Source organism: Anser cygnoides, chromosome 1 (genome assembly GCF_040182565.1).
Source record: "Anser cygnoides isolate HZ-2024a breed goose chromosome 1, Taihu_goose_T2T_genome, whole genome shotgun sequence".
Lineage (NCBI taxonomy): Eukaryota > Metazoa > Chordata > Aves > Anseriformes > Anatidae > Anser > Anser cygnoides.
Window position 1 is genome coordinate 29,136,379 of NC_089873.1, and position 21,687 is coordinate 29,158,065.

The window sequence follows — 21,687 nt, forward strand, 5'->3', positions numbered from 1 at the left end:
TATAAAATTATTCGTTACATTAATTTAAATAAATTGACAGGTAACCTTTTATCTTTCCATACTCTATATTCTGACAATGTTAGTTTTCTCTCATATTCTGTAAAATAAATATCTTGTAATTTAAGTGTAAAGGTACAACATAAATGGATATAACACAGAACAATGCAAACTGTGTGGCAGGTTATACAAACATACAGACACAATTTCTGCCAAATATTTGTGTGAATTAAAACCTTGACAAGCTATAAGAACTCCACCCATTATGAAGAGATTAGTAGCTCCTGGCTATAGGCCCAATCCTTGTGTAGCCTAGACCAAAGCACCTGCTGTTATGATGAAATGAGCACTAACTCTCAGGGCATATAGCTACGAAGGAGAGTATAATATAGGGCTGGACTGGGACTGGGGGACCATGAAGTCTTATCCGCTGGGAAACCTGTTGTACAAGCCTATTCACAAAAGTGTGTTTCCTTGACGAGACCTTCTCAATTGCTTGCATCTGGTACTTGCACTGAAAAATTGGTCCAGGATGTGCTTTTCTAATGCTTACAAATCTTTTAAGTTTCCACAACAAATGTTCTTGGCAACTCTTTCTATTAATATATTAACAGAGTCTTGCTGCTTAATATCTTTTCTGCCCTCTCAGTATTTACCTCTTTGCTATTTAAACAGAGGACATTTATTTCTCCTCTCCTTTCTATATTTTGCTAAACTAAAAATAGAAATACTGTTTGCCTCCTTGGTTATGATTTTCATCCCGCTCGTCTTCTTGTAGTTCTCTTCTGCACCTGTTCCAGTCTGAAATAATCTTTCTTGAAATTCTTGAACTGGTAAGGAGTTCTTACCAGTGCCTGGTGCTGGGACATGAGCATTTCCTGGAAATCTTTTGTTACTGGGACACATTACTCTCTGACATATTACTGCAGAACCCTGCTCACTGTGTTGCTACAGCCAGCTCACACTTGGAAATGTTGGCTTGGAAATGTTGTCTGACAAAAACAATCTCAGATTTTTCTTATTCGTCTGTTTCTTCCGATTTGTGAACTCTCATTTTGTAGCAGAAACTCTTTCTAGTCCCTAAATGTATAACCCAGCACTTTATAATTTTGAATTGCATCCCATATCTATTATTCTTATCCTCCAGGCCACCCATTTCTTTCAATCCTCCTCTGTGTTGGTGACGTCTCCCAACTTCCTATCTGCCACAGATTTAATTTAACTTTGACTTTTTGTGCCGTGGTCTGTAATAAAATGACTGAGTGATCACACGGCTGGTCCTCTCGAATTCCAGGGTGATGTCTGCCAGCTCGGCACAGCCTGTCTTGCAGGGCCCTGCTTGGCATCAAGCCTCTCTCCCACCTCTGAGCTCCTGCTCTGATCTCCCTCCTCTCCAGTTTAATTAATAAATTTCCCATGTGGCTGCATAACAAATGCTTTAATGAAGTCCAGATAGATCAGATAACTGATTTTTAGACAAGGGAAATACAGTAATCTTATCAAAGACAGATATTATCAGGTGAGTCTGTCATTTTTATGTCATTTGCCATTTATCTGTATTTATTCTCTCCTTTTAAGTTTTATTCTAAGTCTATTGTGAAAACTTTTTGGAGATACCTGGGCCTGTAGTTGCCCAGACACTACTTCTCTCCTTTTTCCTTAATATAGCTAATACTTTTCCTAGTCTTCCAATACTGTTACAATAGTATCAGTACCAATCTGATGGATTTGAGTAGCAAAGAATTTCAACTTCTGCGTTTTTTCCTCTTTTGGGTCTGTCAGTATTTGGGGTTGGGGATTATCTACTTCTCTTAATTGGAACATATCTAAACAAGTTCTGCTCCCAGACTGAATTAAATAATATCATTTTTCTAAGTCTGTGTTCCCATCAATTATACCCTAATCATCATGTTCTTCTGAATGAGGTTCTGCCCCATTAGCAGCAGTGGGGTAGAAAATTTTCAGAGAAGTCTTTTGATTGGGGAGTTATACATCGATTATCTGAAATCTTGATCAAAACTTACTTCTAAAAAAAAATCCTATTTGACTCAAAAAGGCCAATTCCAAAGCCTTGATGTATCCTACTGTATCCCAACCCCTTCTGAAGTCAAAACAATGCTTTTTATTAACTATTTTTTTTCCCCCATTCACTCATACATTCTCTACCTAATCTTCACATCTTTAGGTGATCATCTTTATGGTTCAAGTTTATATTTTTGTCTGTTTGGGATGCAAACAGAGCAACTTTGAGATTTCTGAACTCCACATACATGTCCATAACTTTTCATAATGTCCATCAACTTTTCAGTCCTCTCAGTCCTACTAACTAGTCCCTGATCTTTTCATTTGTTCTCTCTAAATGCGAAATTATAGTGATAACCTATTCTCATTCCTGCTTTCTTTTTATCACTCAGTCCAAGTGAATGGTAGTTCCATCAAGAATGAATCATATGAGCATAAGTATTTTTTGAAGCTGGTAGAAATTCTTAAGTTCCTGATATACTTTATGAAGATGTACTCCATTCACCTGAAGGAGAAAAAGCAACTGAGCTTCTACAGGTACAAAGGTATTTATTTTGGAGGGGAACTGCATTGGCTGATATCATTATTTTATCTAGCCTGAATTTTTATCAGAATATCTGGTTTCACTTAAAAATAAAAATAAAGATTTTAAAACTGAACACAAATTTTGTGTCTCTCAATACACAATGTACGTACATTTAGATCCTCCCAAACCACAGTGAAATAATTAACTTAGAAAATAACAGATGAATTATTACAATTAAGAAAAAAAAAATCTGCTCTTGGAATTCTTATAGTGAGCTAGGTGCATTTTGAAAAATACAGAGAAAAAACTGTAACTAAACAAACATCTTTCATAAAAAAACAAGGGGAAAGGACACTCTTGAAAAGCATTATTGTCAAATGATTAAATATTTGGTAGTAGAGATTTTATCCCATCTAACTGTCACTGCTTGTTAAAGGGGCTAATATTTATGGGCTTTGGGGAAATATTTCTCTCTTTAAGGTGTACATACATTTCTGAGATTGTTCTGTGATTATACCACCCTGTAGACTCAACATCTTCATACAACTTCTGAGATTAAAGAAGTGCTGTTAAATTGCTATTGTTTTATGTGCATTGTGATCCTCAAAGACAGTAGTGTTAACATCCTCAATTTAGGATAATTTCAGATTTCCCACTACAATAATTACCTGAAGATAGATATTTCTGATCTAGAAGTAAAATAAAGAAAATATTGAATTTCCTCCACTGAATTTCCCTTCAGCCAGGCAGTGGCAGGACAGCGGTGTACAAATTATGGGCTACAAACTTACAATCTTTATAAAATTCAATGCAACAAGCAGGTTAGTTAGAAACAAGTCATGTTAGAAGTCCTGAAGTGGTGCATCTTTTGCTGTGGATCCAGGCTGTAAGGCTGTATTATTGTTGATATTTATTACCTTTATTGCAGCTATGAAAAGAAACTTGTGGTCCAGGGCTCTATATGCTATCAGAATAAGAGTTAAGGACAAATACAGCTCTAGTCACAACAGAAGAAAAATTGGGTTGCTCAGGTCACACATCGTATGTTACAGCCCCAGCTGCTAAAACTCATTAGCTATGTTCTGGTTTGAATTTGAAGTCACATTGTGGGATTCACTTCAGCTAATTTTTGTTACCTAAAACATATGGTTCCAGCCTAAGTCAGTCACTGTAGTCTTTTCCAGAGGCAGAAAAGCTCCTTCAAAGGATATTTCTCTTCATCTTGTGAGAAAAATCTCAATAATTTTTTCAGACAGGGTCTTCTGTGAAGCTATTTTATTCATGATTGCAATGGCAGGCGTCCTGCAAGCAGGAGCACATGGTAAAAGTTTATCATAACCTTATATTCCTATTACCCGACACCTGATTTCTCCCCTGTTTCCTCATTGGCTGAGTACTACAGGTTTACAACATACTCAACACCCATACCATATATGTACAATTTTATCTGACCAACAGTTATTTTCTCCTTTTCCTCTTTTGTTCCTTCTTCTCTCGTGACTAGAGGGCCTGTGATTTTTATTTTTACTGATTTTGCACTGCCCATCCTGTTTTTCTTAGCTATCCTCCTTATTTTGGGACAGTGGGACCTTCCCCTTATCTTCTTAACATACTCCCCACTGCTATGCTACTGTCATGCCTGCACAATCACTTTTGAATATGCAAGGTTAGTGGAATTTTACACTGCAAAAACACCTTCTATTGCAAAAACACAACTTCATTTCTCACAATCTCACTGGTGATGTCCAAGATAGAGGGAAAGAATCTCTCCTCAGAAGTGTTAGTCTCTCATCAGTGATGATATGGGTAAAGTACACAATTGCCTGAACACAGGTGCTTAGAAAATTAAGGCTAGATGAGGTAAAACCCACTCTAGCATGTCTATAAGCATAGAGCTTCAAGCAGCTTTATTCTTATACATTTAAATGTTCAGAAAAGAGGTGCTCCTTTTTAACAACCTTATTCAAAGACCGTGTCTATATTTACACAGATTTTTTTTTTTCACTGGAAAAGGAATGCAGGAAAATACAGTCCAGTTTCCTTTTTTTTTTTTTTCTTTTTTTTCCATGTAATGAAAAATAAGCTAAAGTCAGGATAGTACATCCAACTTCAAGAGCAGTTGGCCTGCCAGTTTTTCACAAAATGGTCTACACCCTGGTAGTTTGGGTACTTTTTGGATGTGTATGCAGTGTGTTTTTTAATCTCCTCAGGCTGTGATAGAAGCTGAATGTACCACTGCATCTTGTATGTAAGCTCCAGCTGCCAGTAGGCTATTACATCAGATAGGGGAATCCCTTCTTCTGGGAGTGCTTCTTGAAGGACAAGAGTGGGTCAAACTCCATTTCTCTAAGGAACAAGTGAGGGCCCTTTCTAGCAGAAAAAGATGCCATCCCTGCTTCCTGAGAGTTACGTCTACATAGCTGAAAGCCGCATGAGGCCAGTTGTATTCAAACAAAGACTTTGAAAAACCTTTTTTTTTTTTTCTTTTTTTTAACACCAGACAATAATAAGTGGTTCTCTGCTGAGTCCATGTGGTTCAGGATCATTATTTTTGGGTGACTAACTCAGCTCACGTGTTATACAGAGTTTTGGCCCCTAATTTTGCTTTTGTAGATAGACCATTAGTACGTAAGCTCTTGTATGAGTCTATCTCATGGTCAACCCCCAACTTGCTCACTGTCTAGGCTTATGGAGACAGGTGGCTGAAAAAGATGCAAAGAGGCAGAATGAAACTGGGGACTAGGTGTAACACTAAGAGAAGCATTTGAATATCACAAAAAATAATGACGAATAAATAATAAGGAGTGATGCTTTACCTTAAAAACCCCACAGATTTCCTGAAAATAAAGGCCTTGCTCTGCCAGCCTTTTCAGGAAGAAATGCAGATTATTCTGATTATAGCAACTGTTGGCAGAGGAAAGTACAACTTGGTGTGAGTAGGAGAATGAGAAATATGCGGAGGCTATGCATATAGCAGAACTCAAAAATGACATGACATTCATATGAATATCAAGAATATTCAGTATTATCGCAATTAATGGTGAAAAAGAACTGTTGAAAGAGTGTTAAATCTTGTGCCTCAAGGACAACCTCTAACAACAAAAACCCAAGAGGACATTTAATAGGGCAATGCAGATTATCCCATGTCTTTTCCTACAAGAACTTTACATCTTCCCCTGAAGTACCTGATGGTGACCAGTATCAGAGATCAGATGCTAAACTGGAAGGATATTCTGTCTGCTTCTGTCTGGCAATCCCTGGAAAGGCTGTATTTTAAAAAGTTGGTGACAGCTGATGTCTAGGTTCTTTTAATGAAGTATAAATTTAGAAACCTCCTTCTGAATTAAGCATTTTAGGTGGCAGAGTTAATGTTATATCAATTTGAATGAAAGAACCTAGAATAAAATAGAAAGGGAAAAGATTAATATTTGAAAATTAGAAAGTAATTTTCAGTAACACAGGTGGACGACTGGTTGAAAAATGTATAAATTAAGACCTACAGGAAAAAAAAATCTACCTCATAAAGAAAGCATTAGAAATGATATAATAATTTACATTTTACATAAGTGACATTCTTTTTAGATTTTCCCCCCATTATACTAAAGGTTACATCCCTATAAGCACACAATTCCAACTGCTATCACTTTGCATTGATATTGATGAGGACTGCAGGCACTCAGCATCTCTCTGTAGGTGTTTGTCGTGTTGGACCTGGCCTTTGTTTTCACAGCCAGCAAAGCAACAGAAAAAATTGCACCAGCTGCAGGGAAGCAGAATTCATTCCTATCGGCCAGCCATAGCTTAGCAACAGGATTTATACTGCATGCATGCAGGGAGAATCTTTTGATTTATTTCAGGTAAAAAAGATGTCTTTTTTCCAGAAATCTCTGTATACAAATATTTGAAAAATATAAGCAAGAGAGAGGCCCGGTCTCCTAAGCACATACATCCTTCCAGACCCTTGTCTGACCCCAAAGGTACTCTCTCCTGTCACTGACCCATCTAATCACCTTTGTGCTGCTTTCTCAGAAAAGGCCTGGGAAAACGCATCAGCTTTGCAATGTAATCTGAAGGTCAACACATTTTCATTTTCTTGACCAATTCTTTCTTTGACCAAGACTTAATATCAGGTCATTCAAAAAAGCTACATTTGATAAAGCAGTTATCTTCAGAATTTCAAACAGCTTTCAAAATGTTGTGTAATTAACCATCTGTCTTTATAGCTGAGTCTAAGAGGAATTAGAACAAATTTTTTGTACAGAATAACACAAGAAGTTTATTTTTGTTTAACAGCAAAGAAGAAATATTGGCAACATCTGATGATGACACATGGAATAATTCAAGGACTTCAGGTACAACACCTGGTTTAATTAGTTTTCCTTACTGCTCTTGTTAATTAAAAACATACTGTAACAAACAATCCCATGGAAATTATTCAAGTATGTTTTTGTTAACTCTTCAGACAAAAACATCCCAGAGATTGTTTATTCGCAAGCAGAAGACAAAGAGACTGAACGAGCTAATGAAAATATAAAAGATAAAAATGCAGAATACAACCAGGGTGATCATGAAGATGATGAAAAAGAATTAGAGTTGCTGGTAAGTGTTATACAATTATATCTACAGTTTTAAATGATATGAATCCATTTACTCTTCAAAGCTGGTGAAATGCCCCCTTTTAACAGAGCTGACTGATGTACTAATTTACAAATGTAAAGCCTTGGTCTGTACTTTCATTGAATCTCTAACTGATTCAACAATAGAAGGTGCTTTGATTTCAGCATAGTGCATCAACTTTTTCTGGTCTTAAATTAATGACTTCTCCCTTTTACTTCTTTACCAGAGGCTCTAAGTGACAGTTTGAAGGAATTAGACAACTAATATTTCAAAGATCTCTCATCCTAGTCTCTAGGATGGGTATATTCTTACATAAATGCTTTATACTTGGTATAATTCTTTTATTTATGGTACCGTTAGCCTTTTATTTTTTTTCAACAGATATCTATGTAATGTGCTATATGAACAAAATACATATATATATATTTTATATAACAGATTTTTCTATATCAGTATTTGGCATTAAATTTGTTATAATAAATTTCACACTCAGTGAACATTCAATCTATTTGGATTTGTGTGTGTGCATGTGTGTAGTTTGGCTTGCATTTTTCAGTACGAAAGAAAAAAATGGCAATAAATGAGACATACAGCAATCTATTATTCTCAGTGTCTGTTCTCAGCTCATATCATTTGGGTGCATAGATTCATAATCATAGATTATAATAGCTATCACCTGTGAAAATGTGAATGTTGAATCAGGAGAGGAAGATGAGAACCATCCTTTTTTTTTTTCCTTATTGATATATAGAGAATAAATTTGTCTTATATGAATATATTTTTCTTGCCTTTTCTCAAAAAAAAAGTTCCAAATTGTTGCCTATTGTGGGACATTTCACTGCCTGAAAGTCAATCTTTCTCTCTCTCTCTCTCACTCTTTTTCTTTTCTAATGAAACATAAAAAAGGAGGACCTCTAAAATCCCTTGTTGTTCTCAGTCCACTCTGTTACAAAAAGCAGGATCAAATATAACCGTTTGTTTATCAATTGCCAGGATTGTCTGTACAATAAATGAAGGGGGAGCTATAATTTAGATGTTAATTTGCACTATGCGCTCTTTAATGAATTAAACAATGAAGGCTTATAATAGATGGAAATACAACCAAATCTTTGAAACGCACAGGCATTGGCTCACAAGACAGCTGTGCAGTTGACAAGTAACATGAGCCTTATGTGAGAAGAAGGGGAAATCGTAAGATTTGCATATAATTATTGAGATCATGCAAATGTCAGTTATGAAGAGGGGAAAAAAACACAGGCATCTCACTGTTAAATCCTGACAGTTGGCATCACCGAAGAACTCAAATACACTTGAGCACCGGTTGGCAGAGGGTCATTAAAACAGAATTTGCAGAGACATTAGCTCCCTCACTTTTCTTTGAGTGACGTTTTACTATTAATAGTTTGCAGAGGCTTTGCAGAAAACATATTAATAAGAGAAACTGTAATGGGGGTATCTACAGCAAGTGCAAATGCATAAAGGGGTGCCCAAGAAGCTAGCCTCTAATTGATCAGCTAGTGCTATCACTGTGACTATGCTAAAGTGAGGAGAGAGTGCAATGACAAGCAGGCATAGCTGAATAATACAATATGGTATTTGGAAGCTGGGAGGGAGAGTGATTAGTTTCTGGCCTTTTACTTTGCTAATCTCATTTCCAACTCATGTCTTACTAGATTGTCTAAAAACAGTCTGGTTGAAGCCTATAAAATGGTCCCTGAGAGAAATGAAGCAAAGATAATCCTTACAGTATTTGTCAGTGTGAAATATGTCTTTGTTTTACTGGACAATACTGTACATTACCAGGCTTTGATGTACTGTATCAATGCCCTCATTTAAGCACCAGTCCTCCCCCCTCCAATGCCTCCCTCTCTCCAAACCTAGAACCGAATGTGCAGAGAATGAATTAGCTTCCCTTTAAGGGAATATTCTCTTCAGATTTAATTTGTATAAAATGCACTAGCAGCTTACTGAACTCATGAATAAAGAGAGAGGGTTCTGAATTCTATTTTATTTCCTGCTCCTTTCAACACCACCATAAAGCTCATTACCTATGTTAAAAAATACATACAATGCAAATTTTGCAAACAGTTTGGAACATGTTCCATAAAAGCTTTTTTACTGAAAACAAAACTTTCAATAATAAAATCCTGCCTCATTCATTTGGCATATTTTTGTAAAGCGCTTTTTGATCATTCTTTTCTATTCTATTGTTTCAGCTAAATCAGCACTTCACAGGAGCTAAAGGTACCTCTACCAGAGATGAAAGGAATTTAGACACAACAGAACCAGTTAATTTTCCAAGTGAAACTGAAAGATTGGAGAAAAAGCTAACCTGTAGAGAAAGAAGCAGTGACTTGCTGAGGCACCCTGTGCCTATCGGTTCCTCATCTGAAAATACTTCACAAGAGATAGGAAAAGAATTAAAAGATAATGCCAAGTATTCCATAAGAGATTATAATAGTCAGCCATTAGGAAAGGAAGTCACTGCTGGCTCGGCAAACAGCAGCAAGCAGTCTTGGGATCATACTGGTACCAGTGATTCCCTTTCATCAGCAAAATATTTTCCTGGAACAGAGCAGAATGAGGCTATTGATATTGTGGCTACCATCTCAAGCCGACAAGGAAAGAGCCACACAGATATTTCAAGAGGCGAAACAGATAGTGCCTCAGGAAGTAAGATGATGGAGAGGTTATTCATCAGTGAGGATGCTGCTGATACCTCGAAAGAGGCCTGTGAAATGAGACCAGAAACCATTTCTTCAGTGCATGATGAATCCATGCAATTAAATACGTGCATAACAGAAACGCTGGATGGCAATGCTAATCCAGCTCCAGAGCACCAGGCGCTGCAAACGACTCACCAAACTCTGGATTCATTGTTGTCAGCCACTGACAAAAATGAAGGAAAAATCAAGATGATTGAAAGCAAAGTTCGGGTACATTTAAAAGGAGATTTATATGCCGACACTTCTGCAAATGCTGATGTCTCAATAGATTCCACAAAAAGCCAATACACACACACAAAAGGAGCTGGTGAAATGTCAGAAAAGAACTATAGCACTGATACAGAGAAGGAGAAGAAAGTCATCGAAGTAGCAGACTTAGCACTAATCGGAGAGGAGGAAGCACCCAAATTTTTCAAATCACAGAGAAAACATACTACTAAAACCTTCAACACATCATCCCTGCCTGCTGAAGACAACAAGCATGCACCCGGGCCTGAACAAGCAGATCCCAGGGCTTGCTCCCCGGGGGATGAAAGCAGAGCTGAAGACACTCAGGAACACAGAGGATTCACAAGGTTAAAAGACAGAGGAAAGTCAGACAACAGAAATAAGGGAAGACTGATAGGGAAGGAAAGTGAAGCAAATGCTACAGAACAGGCATGGAAAAGAGCAGATAGTGGGGTTCGGTGGGAAGCGGGGGGTGATGCAAGGTCTCAGAGTACAGCTTACACAAAAGAGCTGTTTACCTGCCAAGAGACAGAGAGTTGTGAAAAGTCTCCTGTCTCTGAGCATGGTATTACAGGGAAAGCAGAGGCAGGTACAGCTTATATAATTAAAACAACATCAGAAAGTGCTCCAGAAAAAATGTCTGCCAGTGAAAAAGCAGTAATTGCTAAGCTACCTCAAGAGACTGCACTAAGTGACAGGCCCACAGAGGAAAAGGAAACAGCGTTTGATACACATGAAGGGAGAAATGATGGTTCACATTATGCTCTTTGTCAACTCAACACAGTGGGTGTATTATATGACACCGAATTTGAAAAGGAATCAGTTTTAGATATTTATAATGCACGCGTACATGAAACACTGCAAAGAGAAATGATGTCTGTATGCAATAGCAGGGAAAAACGTGCCAAAGCAAAATCAGACATTGGCAATATTCTACCTGTAGGAGAAGCCATAAAGGCTTCTGCTATGGGAAAGAAAGATGGCTTGGGGCAGGGTTTATATTCAGAAGAAGTATCTAAATGTTCCTTGAGCACCCAAAAGCACCTATACGGAGAGGAAGTGGAAGAGTTCTATAGGGAAGAAAGCTACCTTGGAACACCTTCCTATCTGCACGCTAAAGCTGAAACAAAAATGTCACCTTCTGGTACAAACACTATGCCCAATTACCACTATAAAAGCTCTTCAGTGGCATCTTCTGAAGGGTCCACTGTGGCAGGAGACAAGGACCATCCATATATTCACTCTGATTTCAAAGTCATTGAAAAGGTTTTTGCTGAGTCAGGATGTGGTTTAAGTCTACCAAATGAAATGACATGTATTAACAAAAACCTCTCTCCTGAAGCTGGAAGAAAAGAAGTACCTTCCACTTCAGACACAGCCATTTCTAGGGAAGAAAGAGGGAAGAATATAGGTCAATGTTTCCATCAAGCAGAATTCAAACAAGAGAAGTCATTGAGGCCAGAAATTTCAATTAGTGAGCCTACCGAAGAAGTTGGCAGGAAGGGCTCTGATTCTGACCGTTTAATAACTGAGGGGAAAACACTAAATTGGCTTGATGACTCACAGAATGAAAAGCAGCATATTTCTCATTCTGCAGATATTTCTGACCAGAAAAGTGAAGCACATATGCTGCCTAGTGAATCTCCAGGTTTAAAACATATTGGTTGCAAAATCTTTTATTTCTTCTTCTTTCTTGTGTTTGCTGCAACGCTCTATCACTATGATTTGATGGTTTGTCTTGCACTCTACCTGTTCTCCTTGTATTGGTTATACTGGGAAGGAGGAAGAAGCAAGGAGTCTGTCAAGAAGGAATAACATTCTTTGATTGTCAGCTGTGCTCAGGATCCATGGTCAATAGTCTCCAACTCCTCCAAAACATTTTCACTATTAAAGAGCTTATTCATTGTTAGAACCAAAGCAAGGTTTCCACTGAAGCATCTTTTTAAAAAGATTACATATGAAGTTGAGCCTTCATATAAGTAATTATACTATATAGGACCATTATGTTTGGATCATTAAATACCTATATGAATATGAGATCTGAAGCACGTCAAGTTAAAATGAAGTACAGCTGTTGCTCCTTAGCAGGCTATGAAAAGGCAATGCTTCATATCTCTTTAGTACTTAAAAACACCATTTTCTTGCATTAATTTCTTTTGCAGTAAAGCTTCATATTTTTTCTGTGATTTTTTTTTCCTAAGGTTTTGTGTAGTACATAACACAGGAAAAGGTGTAATAACTAACTCAGTATTTTGGTACTGATATTGCAGTTGATAATCTGTTAGTGTAATTAAGCAATACTCTAAGAAATATGACATCTGCTGATAGGTTATTTTCTTCTCCCAGATTTTTATTTAATTGTTTTGACTTAGTGCTACAGTGATACCCCTGTTTGAAAAATGTAAAGTTAGACTTTAGTTACATCATGCAACTTTCTGGATATACCTGTGTAGAGAAATGGACACATTTCCACCCTGAAGAGATAGAAGGTCACAGCCAGAGGCCTCTTACCATTCATGCATTTGCACAAACATTTTTGTTTTATTTGTAAATGAAGATTGTGTAACACAATTGAGAATTTCACTGAACTGAGTGTTATTCCAGGCAAATGTTTTGAATGATATTTTTTTCACCAGTGTTGTTTGAGCATATCTAAAAAGCATTAAATAAATTTTACAAAGGAGTGCTATGACTGTGTTGAGCATGTCTGAATTAGGCTTATTGCTTTTTTCTATGGCTTGTTACCTAAATCATGCACCAAGAGAAAATTCAGGGAACAGTCCTGGTGTTTAGTGTGATTTAGGTGAGACATAAAAACCTGGTGTCTGCCCTAAGAAGAGCCCAGAGAGACAGACCTCACACAGCAGGCATCCTGTAGGCTCCTGTTTACTGCAGATATGCCTGAGGCTCCACTGCTCCAACATCACTGGTCTCTCATGCGGAGTCATGCCCAAAGTTTGTCTGGAAGGAAAGGATGGACTTTTTATTTTGCACTACAGCCAGATGATGGCCACAAATGCCATGATAGGCATTTAAAAACTTATTAAAACAAGCACCAAGGCTGTATAATGTTACTGGAACCCTAGAATTTAAGAAGGAAAGGGATGTTTTAAGCTTTTTTTTTTTTTTTTCCTCTCCTTGGCTCAATACTCCCAGTGTGAAATTATTGCCAGTGTGAAATATCACATTGACTGCGAAAGTCTTGGTTGTAATACATGGCTGAAGATCCATAATAATCAAGTTATTTAGTTGTTAGCTCTGAAACAAATCTTTTAAAGTTGGTTTAAACTTATTTACATGTTTCAGGATGTTAGGAGACTCTGATACAGGAGGGACCTTGACATTCTTGTTCTCAAGGCAGGTAAAATTTTGGAGCATTGTGGGAATGATGCATTCAGTGGGAGTGAGCAAATGTGTGGGTGATCTATTGCTGATGTGCACGCTGACAGCTGGATGCCTTGACAACTTTTGATAGCAATCCATAAATGAGTTTTAGTGATGGGCTGGAGGCACTGAGGGGGTACGCAGAAGTCTGTAATACTAGTCTAGATCTTCAAATGCATATAGAAGCCAAATGCTCATTGAGATAAAGAAATTAATTCAATAAGTATTAGGAGCTAGATCCAATAAAAAGTTTAGGCTTAGAGTTAAAGCAGGATTGAGGTTGAATCTGTGTAAATCCAAAATAATGATCTCAAACTCTTCTTTACCTGGAGACCACAAACATTGAAAGAATCTAGCCTTTTTATGATGAACATAGGCACTTTTTAAAAGAGCATGACATTCCCTTACTTTTGGCGGTTGCTCTCTGCAGTTTGACAGGTCCCTGGTCTAAGTGGTTCAGCATTTAAGCCTCACTGGGGTAGAGAACTCTGGTATTACTTTACTTCCCAGTACATTGGGAACTCTCAGGTAGTGCCTAATATATTCTGACAGGATCAAGGTTCTCAGTTGGAGGGTTAAAAAGTTGAAGAAAACACCCTGCATCTGTCATGCGGAAATTGTCACTTAGCAGTCAAGTACCAGACCCCTGGGGCTTGAGAGACCAAGAACACAAGAAAAATCACAGTCTAATAGTTAAAACAACCAGACCAGAAGAAAGACTCCTTAGTTTCAGTTCCCAGTTCAAAGCCTTTCTCAAACTAATTTACCCTATAACATTTTAAAAAAATTTCAGAAAATTCGGAGTGAGGACCAAAACCCAGGTTCCTGTCCTGTTAGGTAAATGTAGTCTACTAAACTGCAGGATTCAAACCTGTGTTTGAATATCTTTAGTTTTACCAAATTTATGCCTTCCACCCGTCAGGATGTACTTTGACGATGAGACTACTATCTTTTTTAAGAGGAATCTGGTCCCCAGGGCTTGGAAGTATCCATATGCATAGGTGGGCTCTTACTTTTTCAAATGAATTAGCTCAAAGTGGTTCCCTGGCCAAAATTATAGCTACCATTGGCTTTCCATTTGAGGCTAGAGAATTTGCAGCCCACATTCTGAGAGAGTTTTCTTCTCAGAGCTTTGGTCCTAAAAGAGATCTGTAATATGTAAGATCTGATTTTTAGAAAAATCTAAATCAGACCTACAAATGCCTGAGAGACCTAAATAACCTTGAACACCTGGGACACAGGCCTTATTGCAAGCAGAGCTGAGCAGCCCAGCCATCATGGAAGTGGACAAGCCTGCTTGTGATTTTTGTTGAATCTTGGGGAATCCAAGGAGTACATACTTTGGGGACTCTTGTGCACTTTGACCTGGGAGCCAAGATACCCTCGAGCTATGGGAACCTTTGTGTGGTAGTCTTTGTTTGTAGTATGGAAGTTGAAAGTGGTTTCTCATTTATTTCAGCCCAAATTATTCGGTTGTTTGACAAAGATTCAGCTCAACTGATTGGACAGCAATAAAAGAGGTCAGGGATAATTGATAGGTCCAGGAGTATGGGTAGAGGAAAGTTGTTTGATTGAGTCAGTGTCTAGATAACAGCAGAAAGATATTCTGGAGAGCCCAGGAAAATCAGCATGACCTGAAGAAAAGAATGTAGGTGATAAATAGAGAGGATATATTAGTACAGAAATTCTTTAAAAATTAGTGGGTTTCAACAATGTGTCATAATACATTTAAACCAGTTGCTAAATATTAGCTAAAGTTTAGCTAAGTTACTTCAATTTCTACAGAAAGCTAGCTCAAAATAGCTGTATTCCTGTGTCCAACAAGTTAGTCTGGGTCTGCCATTTTAACACGTACAGTCATTCAGAGTTGGAATTTAGGGTAAATATTTGAATGTTAGAATAAGCATATTTCACCTACGTACAAGTGGAATACTGTTAGCATTTCTCAGATTTGGAATGGGATTTTTATGTTCTATATTTAAGATATTTAGTCAGCATATCGTACTTTATGATTGCAAAACAGGACTCTAGACTGATCTGTGAACACAGGTGCCTGAACTTTTAAGTACTTATGTACTTAAAACAACAAAGCAAGTAATTTTATCTTTTTTTTTTAATTTTTATTTTTTTTTATTATTTGTCATTTGATAAGCTATCTTTTAAAAATCCTCTTACTTTTGTTTGTAGTATGAAAACAACACCTTTATGACATTGGCAAAATATTCATCTTTTACTTATTTCAGGGAAGTGATGTGTAGTTTTTTTTGCTGTGATTCATTTTGCTTGCCTACTAGGCCTCAGTAACATAGTTATAGTCAATAGTTTCATTTCTGGTAGTTTCTAGTTATTTCTTCAGGCTACACTACAGGAAGAAGTTATGATCCCATGTGACAGGCCCATGGCCATGAAAAGTTCAACCCTGATACAATATAGTGGAAAATTACTTGCTTTCATTGCTACAGGTATATGAGGTATATACATCCCATACCATGAGAATTATGTCCCATGACTATTATCTGAACTGTACATGTAACAAATAAATACATTTTCATATTGTGGCATCTATAATTTATTGAATTTACATAAATAGAAATATGGGGCAGCAGGGAAAGGAATGGGAAGAATGTCTATATCCACGTACATTGCTAGGAAATAGTGAGAACAAACTACATTAATTTCAAAAATATTTGATGTTAATTGCTTGCTGCTTCTTAGCCATCAGTAATTTTTGTCTTGACACTAAATAGGCTGCACAAACAAGCTATAGGCTTCTAAAGGTCAATGTAATATTGAAAATGAACAATAAGGTGGACAAAATATGAACTAGGTCCATAAAGGAAGGTTAGTATGGTAATCTTCTGTGTCACTATACTAATTTTTTGATACCTGAGTTGTATATACACTGCTGAAGTAAACATCTAAGCTCTCTAGTCATCAAACCTACAAATGAGAATCAAAATAAATATTGTGTTGGAAAGGAAGCAGCCAAAGTTATCTAATAGGAGAACCTGATAGCAGGGCTGGGTCTTACATCTTTGCCCTGTCAGAGGGTTTAGATACTTAATTCTGGGCTGCAGGGAAATGTTTTTATCAGATCAGGTTTCATATCCTGCAGCCTTCTTGTGCAGTGAGGTACCTAAACCGCTACTTTCATAGACAGAACACTTTGCAGAAAACAATCCCAGAGACTTGGGACTGGAGATATGAAAAGTTTAACTCTTTAAAGCATGCACTAGGACATTCATCTAAGAGGGAACATATGGACACAATCCTTGTTCCAAGAAAAACTCGAGCATTTTATGTGAAATTCTAATAAGATAAACAATAAGTACAAAACTGACACCAAGACTTTCACATATCCTCAGCCAGGTCCGCTTCTTCCTCAGATTATAAAATCACTCTTCCAGGCCTACACCAGTGCCTCATGAATCAGTACTGGAGAATTGTTCTAGTCATGAAGGTATCATAGAAAATGGGGTAACATCACCAATGGCTGAACCCATTGTGCTTTTTGAACACCTTGAGCTGGTATCTGTACTCTAAGGTGAGGCCTCTGATTGGACCAAGTAACTGACTGGTAAAATGCTTAAATGCCTCAAAAGATAAGTGGAATTTGTGGATTCCTCTTAAATCCCAACACAGGATTATATCTTCAGGCAACTATGTCCTTTTGTGGATCTCTGCTAAGCTTTCTAAAACTTGTAGTTTTTTCTGAAAGCACTGTCTGCAAAGCAAACCATAGAGATACATAGACAATGAGGGAACTCATGATGCTTTGCTGACCTAAGAGGTCTTGAAGCTGCTGAGAGTTCAGAATTGAGGTAGTCCAGAGTTCTGGTCTTTGGGTATAGGGGGGGAATTTCAGACCAAAACTAAAAGCTCAGATATACGTCTGAGTGAAGACAATATGTGTGAAACAGGGTGGGTAGGCTGAAGGGAACTGTTAGTTTCTGAGTTCTGAATAGACATGAAGTAGGTGAGTTGAGTCATTTAATGAGTGAGGTATGTATAACTTGGTGGTACATACAAGGTATGTGTGTGCATATGTGTAGGTGGCACTAGGACAAGTGGGTGGAAAGGTGAGAACTAGATTTCATGGGTGAGTGAAGAAGAAATAATAAACAGAATGGATAACTGTAAAGTTTCTGAACAGCCTCTTTAAAAACATGAGAGTTTAATAAGTTCTGAGTAGGTTGGACAGATAAATATGGTATTAGCTATATAGATTAAAGTACTAAAAATGAAAGTATATGCTAACTTCTTTCAGTAACTGTTATCAGTTACTACTTAATAGCATTGCAGTGGAGTATATCTTGCCCTTGAAGTTAATATTCAGTGATTTAAGATCAGAAAATGGCTCTGAGGACCAGAAGAAAAGACTCCTTCTCAGGATGCTGTAGCCCTCCATGAAGGGACTGCTGCCAGCTGAGCTGGAGTGGGAAACTTACCTTGTAGCCTTTTTCTCAGCTTAGTCCCCAGTGACAAGAACCTATGGGTATTAGCAGTAAACAAGGAGCACATGGTACACATCAGACTATAAGAAACAAAAATGTCTTAAATAATTAAGCTTCTGCACTTCCTGTGTGGCCTTGTAAAGTTCGAGCCACCTAGGATTTTCTTTTTTTCCCCCTCTTTTCTTTTTTTTTTTGTTTGCTTGTTCGTTCATTTGTTTTTGTTTGTTTGTTTTGTTTGTTTTTGTTCTTTGGCTGCAGAAGGATATTCAGATTCCCAGGGACCACAGGGCATGAACATGGCTTGCATATCCTCTTATCTCTGACAGCAAGTAGATCATAGAATGTATAGTCTCATATGAGCCTCTATACCGGTAGTATTTTGGTGGAAATTTCTTCTCCTTTCCACCAGTGTAATCTCTCTGGGCCTGAGATTGCCAACTACTTGTGTTCCTGGCACTGTCTTCTCCAAGACAGAAGACTGCTCCATACTGCCATACTTCCCAAAAAACTCTGAAGGGGGAATGAGAACTGCCAAAGGATAGATAGTGAAGGAGCCATCTTACTAATTAAAGTTCCTTTATTCCAGGACAACCAGGGACAATTAGAAGCAGACAGAAATCTTTAAATACAGCAACAGTGATCTCTTTGGGGAAAAGCCCTGGTCAAGCTCCTTCATACAAGCTATATGCTTTTCTGTCCCTCTGTGTATTATGGATCAACCGAGATCCATGACTGACAGATGGCAAGAGTAGGAGGCCTCTTGTGTACGTTTCTTACCTCTTTGAATAGTCTAGGCTGTTGAATGGTTCAGGGACAGAGGGAATAAAGGAAGAGAGACAGAGAGAAAGCAAACAAGCTTGTCTGTACTGTTCCAGAGGAGGCAAGAGGTTCAGAAATAGGCAAATTATCTTCTGAGTTCGTTTGAGTTTGCAATCAACACATCACTGTTCTCAAAGACATGCTGCACTTTGGAAAAGGGCACAAAACCACACATGCCTTTTCATTTTCACTTCCAGCATACTAGTAATAATAAAAACATCATTAAAAGACAGCTAATTGATGAAGGCTGTGATCCTGGCTGTAAAGGCAATGCCTCTGTTAGCCTTACAGGCGAAAGGGACAGGCTGCCGTAAATGCAGAGCATTTGGATGGAGTGGCCAGGACGTGCTAACTGCCCATTTTGCTGGGATTCTGCTTCCATGTTTCACATACGCCCACTCATGTGACCATTATCAATCTCTTAAGTCACCTATGTCCTGGAGCACAGATGCTTGTTTTCAATCTTATGTTAATTTGCACGGTAAATTTCAAGTACAGTAATACACTGTTTTATTCATTACATGATATATAATTTGATATAAAGAAATGTTTAAATAAGCTGTTCATTGTCTTGAAATTGTAAAACATTGCAAGATATAAAGTACAAGAAACTCAACACTACGAACTGCTACTGCGACCTTTTAGACTAGCTGATCTGGACAGACTTACACCTGTAGCTGTACATCATCTTTTAGCATAGATATATCGAGTGAGAAGCAAACATAATGATTTTTTTTAAAAGTGTGTTGTCTGAAATTGCATAAAGCAATAGCATGACTTGCCATGTAATAAATGTATTTTCCTTTTACTTCTACAAAAGTAAAGAACTTACAAATTCATTAAACACAGGTTATGAATTAATGACAACTGTAATCTCGTTAGTACTAATTTTAATAAATCAGTGCTAAACCATGTTCTATTTTGGGGATGCAAAGCTACACATTTTACTATGTACAAGACATCACAATTTTCATATTTCTTTGATTTGTGGAATATTTAAGTCATATTTTTGTGGGCAAGTCTTCTTCACTGGCCAAAGGGCTGGACCCAGGAAAGGGCTCAGGTGGCTACCAACCAGGAGTGAAACCCCAGGCGTCTGTATAAGACCTTTGTGTTCTCTACGCAATGCAATGAAAAATTAAGCACTTCCGAATGACATCTTAGAAACCTGAGTATAGTTTCATTTCTAGTTTTGAAAAGAAAGTCATCTGGTGAGTGTAGACAAATTCTGAAACAGATAGAAGCCACAGGTGAGTGGACACAGTAGGGAAGATATCTTACCCACTGATACCAAGATATCAATACTCTGCAGTCTTAGCCCCTGTGAACTCCCTGCTCTGAACTTCAGGTGGGGCACTGGGCTGCCCCACCACTCCTTGCACATCTGTATTTCCTTCTCCAACGTCACAGGGAGGAAGAGACATCAGGTATATGTCAGGTCTCCTAACAGGGTTGACCAGGGCAGACTGTGGATCCTGCTTCACAGTCAAAAGCCGCCATGAGCCATTAAATAATGATTTTGGATTAACATAACTAAATTGCACCTAGTTCTTGTTTTAAGCACTTGAGACCTTTATAGAATATAGGCTAACATTATCCAGTCTCTTCAGTGCATGAGAAGACATAGTATTTTGGAATAGAGCTTTGGAATGTTACTTTTAAATAAGTTAGTAATAAAAAGTTGCAATTCCCCTTCAATACCTACCTTGTTTCTTTCCTGACAATATTTTGCCTCCTGTTTGGTATCAGAACTATAATTAAGAGAACTTTCTTATTAAGTGCCCTGTTCTTTAATACTTACGTCCTTTTAAACATTCATATTCCACAAGTACTCTCGTTCAATTCAACCTTACGATTAGTGCATTTGTCTTTTTATACTTTTGATGAACACAAAGGCATACTAATTCAAAGATATAACAAATATTTTACTCATATGCAAATAAAAATAAAAAGATTATTTAATTTATTACCTTTACATTACTGGTAAGCAAATCATGACCCAAAGCAGACAGATGCCAAATAGGCTGGTGCTGGCAGTCAAACAGATAAAGCTCTGCCATGGAGAATATGAAAAGAAGGGACTGCAAACTAGTGAAGTCGAACTCCTGGCCCAGCAACTCTATTGAACAACTACTCTTCTAAAAGGACAGGGGCTCTTCTAGTACTACAGATGCTCAAGATTTCAGGGAGAACCTGTCTAACCACATCAAAAAAAATAAAATAAAATACAATCCTTCAAGTGTCTACCATGTTGTCTTCACAATATTTTTCACTTTAGTTAGCATCCATGGCAAAGAATATTATTCCTGCTATAATTTTGGCATGAAGAATCCTGCAGAGGCTGTGCTGTGACTGTAGGTATGTTTAAATAGTGCATTACTGATAGATGAAGACTTGGTCAGCATGGGGCTGCTCACCTGCAGAGCAAAAATTGTTAAACACTGCTAGTGTGACTAGTGAGCCCTTTCTGTGAAGAGTTACTCTGATCTACTGAGATGGGAAAGTGGTTTTTGGTTGTCTCAACGTATGGGACAACTAGCCCACATCTGTTTGGAGGGAAGGAAGAAATAGTTCATGAATTGACTGAGTAATGCTTAAGATGTCTGGAGAGACTTAAAGTCACTGGAGGGATTTAAAGTCATCCAAACTAAATTATTTCACTGATCTCAGTTTGGAATATATATATATATATATATATAAAAACAACTTTAGACAAATTCTTCACTTGGTTTTGCTTATAAAATCTTATTGAATTCATATAAATAATAAAAAAGTATAAATTATAGGTTGCATTGTGTCATTCTGTAGCTCAAGAAGTTGACGAAAATTTCACATTGTTAATTAATTCCCTTAAAGTATTAGTGGAACAACTTTCCCATAAAAATCTATGCATTGGACAGTGCTTATGAAAAAA

The 21,687-nt window shown here is 37.5% G+C and overlaps 1 protein-coding gene across 1 annotated transcript in view; it reads left to right on the plus strand.

Moving 5' to 3' along the window:
• PPP1R3A (protein phosphatase 1 regulatory subunit 3A) overlaps positions 1–21,012 on the plus strand; it is a 36,225-nt gene extending 15,213 nt beyond the window's left edge. Inside the window, exons 2-4 of the mRNA XM_013190802.3 lie at positions 6,839–6,897; positions 7,008–7,144; positions 9,379–21,012. Of these exons, the coding sequence (XP_013046256.3) occupies positions 6,839–6,897; positions 7,008–7,144; positions 9,379–11,931 (2,749 nt within the window). The 3' untranslated portion in view covers positions 11,932–21,012. The remainder of the gene's footprint in view (positions 1–6,838; positions 6,898–7,007; positions 7,145–9,378) is intronic.
• Positions 21,013–21,687: the final 675 nt, after the last annotated feature.